General features: G+C 70.0%; 1 protein-coding gene across 1 annotated transcript; it reads left to right on the plus strand.

Annotated features, from left to right (window-relative positions):
* Nucleotides 1–336: 336 nt before the first annotated feature.
* Nucleotides 337–8,564, plus strand: PLEKHG3 (pleckstrin homology and RhoGEF domain containing G3). Its single transcript, XM_064660048.1, has 16 exons — nt 337–824; nt 3,333–3,646; nt 3,735–3,835; nt 3,938–4,007; nt 4,096–4,142; nt 4,221–4,371; nt 4,540–4,674; nt 4,767–4,949; nt 5,123–5,215; nt 5,301–5,387; nt 5,502–5,535; nt 5,622–5,729; nt 5,904–6,107; nt 6,226–6,233; nt 6,320–6,505; nt 6,979–8,564. The coding sequence occupies exons 2-16, from the start codon at nt 3,371–3,373 to the stop codon at nt 8,560–8,562; spliced, it is 3,267 nt and encodes a 1,088-aa protein (XP_064516118.1). The 5' UTR covers nt 337–824; nt 3,333–3,370; the 3' UTR covers nt 8,563–8,564.
* The last annotated feature ends 148 nt before the right edge of the window (nt 8,565–8,712 follow it).

Genomic DNA, 8,712 nt, shown 5'->3' on the forward strand with positions numbered 1-8,712 from the left:
GGCCTTTGAGCGGGATCCGGCGCCGGTGGCACGAGGCTCCCACTGGCAGAATGGGCCCATTCTGGTGGCAGGTGCTGCAGGGGGCTGGGGGCTCCAGCTGCCCCCTCAGCCTTATTTGGGGTCAAAGACCCCCGTGTGGCTGTGGGAGCCGTGGGGAGCTGGCACAGCCGGATTTGGGGGCTCAGGCATCGCGGCAGTGCCAGAGCAGGACGCTGGCGGCGGAAGGGGCAGAGGTGGGATAGAGAAGGACTGGGTGTAACACTCCCCCCTGCCCCGGCACCGGGGGGTGCCCCACATCCACCACATGGCTGGTGGCACGCGGTGCCCGTGGTGGGGCAGTGCCCCCGCGGGTGCCCTGGTGGGTGTGGGATCCTCCCACGCTGTGCATTGATACATCCCGGAACAGTGTCAGGGCAGTGCCAGGACAGTGCTGGGACCGTGCCAGGAATGGGTCAGGACAGTACTTGGACCATACCGGGACCTGGACTGTACTGGGACAGTACCTGGACTGTACCGGGACCATACCTGGACCGTACCGGCACCGGGACAGTACCTGGACCACACCCGGACCGTACCGGGACAGTACCTGGGCTGTACCGGGACCATACTTGGTCCGGACAGGGACCGGGACAGTACCGGATCGTGCCCCACACGCCGCCCAGGTTCCCTGCGATCCTATCCCGCTCCCATTCCCGGGAGTCCCCGTTCCCGGGGCCGGGCGGGGCGGCCACTGTCCCCGCCCCGGGGCGCTCCCGCCGCTTCCTGCGGGCACGACCGGGACGGGGCGGGACGGGCTGGGGCGGCGGCGGCGGGAGCGGAGCGCGGTGAGTCCGGCCCGGGCGGGAGCGGGGCACGGCCGTGGGGGCCGCGGGGGGGGAGCCGGGGGTCCCCGCTGGGCGGGAGGGGGCGGTTCCGGGGGTGCCCGGCAGCGGGGGTCCCGGCGAGGCGGGATCCGGGGGTCCCGGTGGGGCAGGAGCCGTTGCATCCTAGTGGAGTGGGATCCCTGAGACCCGGTGGAGCAGGATCCGTGGGTCCCGGTAGGGCGGGAGCCGTTGCACTCCCGTGGGGCAGGATCCGTGGGTCCCGGTGGAGCAGGATCCACGGGTCCTGGAAGGGCAGGATTCGTAGATCCAGGGATGCCCGGAGCTGTGGGTGCCAGTGAGGCAGGAGCTGGGGGTCCCCACGGGAGCTGTGGATCCTGGGGTGACCAGGGCTGGGTCCCGGGGGGTGCAGTGGACTGGGGACCCTGGGAGTGCTGGGAAACTCCCGGGACAGGCACCCACGGAAACGTGGGGGGCCCAGCCGGAGCGTGCAGGACAGGCTGGGGCATGCGGGGTGACCCCTGGACGGGGGTCCCGGTGTGGGGTGGGGGTGCCCCGCGCCCCTCCGTTGGGATTAGGCGGTGGGACGCCACGGGCGCCGGGCACTAAGAGGCTTTGGCAGCCCCGCGGAGTCGATGCCGCCGCTTCCCGGGAATGTCTTGACACGGGGACCCCCGTCGTGCCGGACCCCCGGTGTCCCCGCGGGCGGGAGCGCCGGCGCCCAGCCCGTGCCCGCCGGGCCCGGCGGTGCCAGCCGGGGCCGGGAGCGACGGGAGCGACGGCCGCGGCAGCTGGGCTTGGAGCCGCGGGGACCTCCCCGCTCCCAAGGCCGCTGGGATTCTGGAAAATGCCTGGAAATGGTGAACCGCCTGCCCTTATATGGCTCCGGCGGGCTGGTGCGCCTCGGCCCCTCTCCCGGCGTGCCGTGCCGTGCCGGGATCCTGGGAAAACGCCGTGGGCTGTGCCTCGCGCCCCAACTCCCGCGCTGGAATGTGCAACGGAGCAGGCGGATCCCACGGAGGGGAGAAAACCCCACCTCCCACCTCCCTCCCGCCGGCACCGGCACAAACCCGGCCCCTGCCTCAGTTTCCCCCGCTGGGGAGTTTTCGGGAGCCCCCGGTTGCACCCAGGTCGGCACTCCGGGGGCTGGGGGTACCCGGGGGCTGCGGCGGGTCGGGGGATGAAAATCAGGGCTAATCCCACCCGGAGCAGGCGGGAGCCGGGGGGCTCTGGGCAGCCGTGTGCCCACCGAGGTGACACTGGGGGAGTAAGAGGATCAATCTCCCCCCCCCCCGCTCGCCGGGGCGGGACGGAGGTGGCCAGAGGGCCGAGGCGAGTGGCCACGGTCCCAGTGACGTGGGAACGGCGCCGTAATCCCGGTGCTCTGAGCGGATTAGGGTGGCCGGGGCTGGCTTTTGGGGACGAACTGCAGTGGCCACAAATCCCCGGCCGGGTGTCACGTGGGGGAGTCCCCGTCTGGTCCCCCAGTACCACCTGGGAGTCCTCTCTTGTCTCCCAGCAGAGTGGGATGGAGGTCAGACTGTGCCGGGGGGGGGATGCTCGGGGGTCCCGGTGTCACGGGCTGCTCATGGGGCTGGGTGTCCCCCTGGAGTTGGGGTGCCCGTGGGGTCAGGTGCCCTATGGCTGTGGGGCTAAGGAATTTGGGGTTTGGAGGGGCTGCTCACCAAATCATCTGGGGTGCCCAGGAGGTGCCTCACGGCAGAGCCAGCTGTGCCAGCACCCAGGGTCCCAGGCCGTGGCACTGCTGGGGCTGTGGGGCTGGACCCCACTTGGGGAGCACCGCAGTGGCTTTTTGGGGGGCTCCTGGCGTGCTTGGGGAAGCCCCGGGGAGGGCGGTGGCAGGATGGCGGCCAGGCGGCACGGTGGGTGTGGGGAGGCGCCGGCAGGAACCGGCCTGACCGGTTGGGTGCCGGTGCTGGGGGTGCCGGGGGGCTCGGGTGGCCATGTCCCCGGCACAGCACGTGGCCTGGCTCAAGGTCACCGTCCCCAGGGCCACTCTCCGGGGTGACCAGGCTCGGTGGCCTCGCTGTTCCGACGTGCTTTGCTGCTGGCCGCTGTTTTTTGGTGCCCCAGCTGTGTTGGTGGCACTGAGCAGTTTCGGTGGCACGGGAGGATCCCGGTGGCACTGGTGGTCCGGAAGGGCGAGCCGGCACTGAGCTCACCTGGAAGGTGTCCCGCGGGCGCGGCGCTGACGCACGGCCCCGGTGGGTGGGGGCGATGGCGCTGGTCCCACCTGGTCCCAGCACAGTCCCCGAGTGTGGGATGAGGAGGGGGGGCTGAACCCTCCGTTCTCAGCATTGCAGTGGGCTGTGCCAAGATTCCTTTGTGCTGTATCCGGGGATTTTCAGGGTTGGGGGATGCTGGCACCCCTTGGCATGGGGGGGGGGTTTGGCCATCAGGGCTTTTCATCAGGGTGACCCCCCTTGGTGCCACACGCCACCCAGATCTGGGGGGTCCCCGCACCCCCTAACCCCGCTGCTCTCCCCACAGAGCCGCCCTGTGCCCCGCCGGTGCCAGGCGATGCCGGGATGCCAGTGCCCGCTTGCCCACAGCGCCCTGCCCTGAGCCCGGAGCCCGGCTGTGCCATGGAGGATCCGGCCGGTGCCGTGACCGAGCCATGGGCCGAGGGGCTCCACAACACCAACAACAACGCGGCCCCGGGGGGGTGGCCGGGTGCCCGCAGCGGGCACCCCCTGGCACCTTTCGGGGGTCCTGGGGCCAAGCCCAGCTACCTGGACCGCGTGGTGCTGGAGATTGTGGAGTCGGAGCGCACCTACGCCCGCGACCTGCGCAGCATCGTGGAGGTGGGTGCAGGAGGGGCACCCGGGGGGACACCCCTCGGGTGGGGTTTGGGGTCTGGGGGGTGTCACTGCCACCGTGGGTGCCTGGCAGGGTTATCTGGGCAAGATCATCGACGCGGAGGAGCCGGTGCTGCGGCCGGAGCAGGTCAGCGCGCTCTTCGGGAACATCGAGGACATCTACGAGCTCAGCAGGTGGGCGAGCAGGTGCCACTGGGGAGGGGCACTGGAGTGCCACCCTGTCCTGTGAGTGGGGCGGGGGGGCTGTGATCACCCTGTCCCCTCTGTGCCCCCCAGCACCCTCCTGCAGAACCTGGAGAGCTGCGCCAGTGACCCTGTGGCCGTGGCCGTGTGCTTTGTCACCCGGGTAAGGGTGGGCATGGTGAGGGGCATGGGGGGCTCCAGGGGGGCACCGGGGCCGTGCCAAGGTCTCGCCACACTCCTTCTGCCCACAGAGCCAGGAATTCACCATCTACACCCAGTACTGCAACAACTACCCCAGGTGAGTGGGGGCAAAGGGAGGTGGGCAGGGAGGTGGGCAGAGGTGGGCAGGGGTCTGAGCCTGCTCCCTTGCCCACAGCTCGGTGGCAGCGCTGGCCGAGTGCATGAGGAGCAAGGTCCAGGCGCGTTTCCTGCGGGAATGCCAGGAGCGGCTGCGGCACGCGCTGCCCCTCGGGGCCTACCTGCTCAAGCCCGTCCAGAGGATCCTCAAGTACCACCTGCTGCTCCAGGTGAGCGCCCGGCGCGTGGCACGGCACGGTGTGGGCACCCGCTGTGGCACGGGCACCTGGCAGAGGTTCCCTGGAGCAGTCCGGGCACCTGACAGGGCACATTTCCCTGGCACACCCTGGGCAGGACGTGCCCACAGGCACTGCCCTGATGGCACATGCTGTGCCCAGGAGATCGCCCGGCACTTCGAGCACAAGGCGGGGGACGACTACGAGCTGGTGCTGGAGGCCATCGACACCATGACCTGCGTCGCCTGGTACATCAACGACATGAAGCGCAAGCACGAGCACGCCATCCGCCAGCAGGTGGGCACCAGGGGGTCACCGCTGCTGGGGGGGCACTGGGTGGGCGCTGTGGCAGGTGTCCTGATGCTTGTGTCCCCTGTGTGTCCGTGCAGGAGATCCAGTCGCTGCTGCTGGGCTGGAAGGGGCCGGACCTGACGAGCTACGGGGAGCTGGTGCTGGAGGGCACCTTCCGGGCGCAGCGGGTGCGCCACGACCGTGCCCTCTTCCTCTTCGACAAGGCCCTGCTCATCACCAAGCGCCGCGGGGACCACTACGTGTACAAGAGCCACATCCCGGTGCGGGACAGGGATGGGGCACTGGGGGGTGCTGGGCATGAGGGAGCCCACTGAGTGCTGGGGACCCTGGTGGATGCCAGGGATGGAGGAACGGAGTGGGTGTCGGGAACCTCGGTGGGTTCTGGGGTGGGAGTCCCGGTGCACTCCGGGCATGCCGATGCCTCTCCCTGCAGTGCTCCTCGCTGATGCTGATCGAGAGCACGAGGGACTCGCTGTGCTTCAGCCTGGCGCACTACAAGCACGGCAAGCAGCAGCACAGCCTGCAGGTAATGGGGCACGGGGCATTGGGCACCCTGGGGACCCCCCTGGGAGCCCCCTGCCTGACCCCAGTGCCCTTCCTGTGTCCCTCAGGCCAAGAGTGTGGAGGAGAAGCGCATGTGGACCCACCACATCAAGCGGCTCATCCTGGAGAACCACCACGCCACCATCCCCCAGAAGGTGAGGGTGAGGTGGATGGCACCTTGGTGCCACCGGGGACCCCCCAGCATGGCAAGTGGGAGGCAGCTGCACCTTACCTTCACCCCCACCTCTCTTCATCCTCCCCCCACCTAGGCTAAGGAAGCCATCCTGGAGATGGACCTGTTCTGTGAGTGGCACTGGCACCCCGCCATTCCCTCCCTGCCCTCCTCTGTTCCCCCCCGTGTTCCCCCGTGTCATCCCCTGTCCCCACAGACCCCCCGCGCCTGCCCCGCTGCAGCCCCGAGCGCCTGAAGAAGAGCTGGTCCTGCCAGCCCCTGGGTGACGCTGCCACCGAGCCACTCCAGGGACGCCGGCAGTCCGGTGAGAGCTGCGTGTCACCAGCGTCCTGACTGTCCTCCGTGTTCCCACTGTCCCCAGTGTCCACACCACACCACCTCCACCACTTACCCAGGCCAAGCCATGGCTGGGTGACACCAGTGCCTGCAGGGAGGGTGGCACTGGCTGCTGATGGTGTCCCTGTTCCTGTCCCCACAGAGCCCTTCCAGCACCAGGAGCACATGGAGACACTCCTGGAACGGCTGCAGGGACACGGGGGGCGCAGGCAGTCGGGTGCGAATGGCAGCAAGGCTCGGGGGCCTCGGGGTGCTGACAAGTTTGGGGACACAGGGGTGATGCCACTGTCACCTCACCTCCCCACAGAGCCCTCCAAGCACAACCTGTGGCACCTGGGTGAGCAAGGTGAGCTGGCAGGGCTGCGGCACCGGTGTGACAGGCAGAGGGGCGGCCAGGGGCTGTGGGGGCAATTTTGGGATGCTGCACCCCCCTAATCTCTGCTTTTCTCTCTCCTGTTTGGCAGGGCTGAAGGTAAGGCTGGTTGTGGGTGGGTTGGCGTGCCCGGTGCCCCCCAGCCCTGGCACGGGGCGCTGAGCCCTGCCCTCGCCCCCACGCAGCATTCTGGCAGCGACGGGGCACTCCTGGAAGGGGGGGAGCCCCCCCAGCACCCCAGAGCCTGGGCGGCAGCTGAGGGCATGGTGGAGGAGGAAGAGGAGGAGGAGGGAGAGGAGGCTTTGGGCAAGGACTGCCAGGAAGAGCTGCCTGAGGCTGGGAATCGGCTGGTGGAGCCCCAGGAAGAGCAGGTACCCACCTCGGTCACCCAGATCGCTTCTGGGGTACCCCATGTCACTCCCAGGGCACACAGTATAGCTCCTGGGGCATCCCACATCACTTCTTGGGCACCCCACATCCCTCCCTGGGCAGGACCCAGTGTCATTCCCGGGGTGTTTCCATATTGTTTCCAGGGCACCCCATATGACTCCCAGAGCACCCAGTGTCACTCCCGGGGCACCTGGTATCACTCCTGGGCCCTCCATATTGTTTCCAGGGCACCCAGCATCATTCCCAGGGCATCCCACATCTCTTCTAGGGTACCCCACATCACTCCCAGAGCATCCCACACCACTCCTGGGGTACCCCACATCAGTACCAGGGCACCCTGTGTTGCTCCCGGGGCCACTGCAGGGTCCTAAGCTGTGGTTTGGCTGGGACTCCCCCTACTTGGAGCATCCAGTGCCCCCCCAGGTTGTGACACCCCACTTTTGCTCTCGCCCAGGCCGTGGGGCACTCACGGGTGCTGGAGGGACCCAAACGGCCGAGCAGCTGGGGGCCAGGGAGCTGTGAGAAGGTCAGTGCAGCCCTGCAGCCCCCACCTGGGGGTCCCCAGGGACCCAGCACCCACTCACCCGCTGGCAGCTCCGGGGAGCACCGTGAGGTGCCAGAGGCACCCAAATCCCCGTCCCCGGCGGGGCCCCCGGCGCTGCCCAGTGGGGACAGGGAGCCGGAGCGCGCTGCGGAGGATTTGCAGGTGCTGAGCAGCGAGGAGGAGGAGGAGGAGGAGGAAGAGGAGGAGGAAGGAGCTGCCAGCATCCTGCCGCCGTCGGTGCTGGACCAGGCCAGCGTCATCGCCGAGCGGTTCGGCGGCGGCAGCAGCCTGTCCCGGCGGAGCAGCCTGGCACTGGAGGGGCCGCTGGGACGTGCCCCCAGCCACGGCGGCAGCACCCTCAGCCTGGACGGGGGCCCCCCGCTCGAATCCGGGGAGCCCGGGGGCTCCTGCAGCACCATCCCCTCGCCCGAGCCCTTCGCCAGAGCCCGCCGGGAATCGCTGCTCTCCAACCGGGACCGCCTGCTCCTCGACAAGATCAAGAGCTACTACGGCAACGCCGAGCACCGCGACGCCGGTTTCGGGGTGCGCCGCCGCGAGAGCCTCTCCTTCATCCCCAAGGGGCTGGTGCGCAGCTCCGTGTCCCGCCTCAATGGGCTCCCGCGGCCCCCCGGCAGCCCCGAGCCCCCCGCGCAGCCCGAGGCGCCGGAGCCGTGCCAGGAGAACGGGGTGCAGCCCCCCGAGCCGCTGCTCATCCTGGAGGAGGATGATGTGGGCGCCGGGGGGTCACCCCCGGCGCCGCCCCCCCAGCTGCTGCTGACCCCCCCTCACCTGGGCACCAAGGTGTACCAGCTGGCACGGCAGTACAGCCTCCGCATCAAGAGCCGCCGCGCCGGCGCCCGCCGGCCCCCGCTGCCGCGGGAGGACGGGGACCCCCCTCCCAGCACGCCCTCGCCGGCTGCGCCGCGGGACGGAGGAGGGCTGGCGGTGCGCCCGTCCCCGTGTCCCCCCCGCAGCCCCTCGAGCCCCATGGGTGCCGAGCCCTTCGCCTGGCCCGACGTGCGGGAGCTCCGTGCCCGTTTCGGCGCCCCCCGGCCCCCGCCCGTGAGCCGCAGCCGTTCGGCGCCCGAGGGTCCCGTTCGGGGCGGGCGCCCCGTCGGGAAGGAGCGCGGCGGCGGCGGCGGCCGGAGCCGGAGCGCCGAGGCCAACGGGGGGTCCGACAGCCGGAGCCCGGCACCGGCGAGGCACAGCAGCGACGGGGCGCTGTGGGTGGCGGCAGAAGCCCCCCTGGGCCCCGGGCAGCGGGTGCTGGTGCTGGAGCGGCTGCCGGAGCCCCCCACGTACGTGCAGATCCGCTCGCCCACCACCCGCGAGAAGATCTGCCTGAAGGCGGTGGTGGAGCGCTGCAAAGCCTACCAGGCTTCCGAGGAGTACCGGCGGCGCTGCCCCGAGCCTCCCGACACCCCCGAGCCCCCCCGCCACGGCCTCGTCAGGGACCTCCGGCAGAAGTTTCAGAGCCTCGACTCTGCCAGCTAGGAGGGGGGACGGGGAGAAGGGGCGTTCTGTGGACCCCCGGGGGAAGGAGCACCCCACGGACCGTCAGGGGAAGGAGCACCCCATGGACCTCCAACTTACCTGGAAGAAAGGGCACCCCACGGCCCCCCAGGTTGTTTAAGAGAAGGAGCA

This window comes from Pseudopipra pipra, chromosome 6 (genome assembly GCF_036250125.1).
Source record: "Pseudopipra pipra isolate bDixPip1 chromosome 6, bDixPip1.hap1, whole genome shotgun sequence".
Lineage (NCBI taxonomy): Eukaryota > Metazoa > Chordata > Aves > Passeriformes > Pipridae > Pseudopipra > Pseudopipra pipra.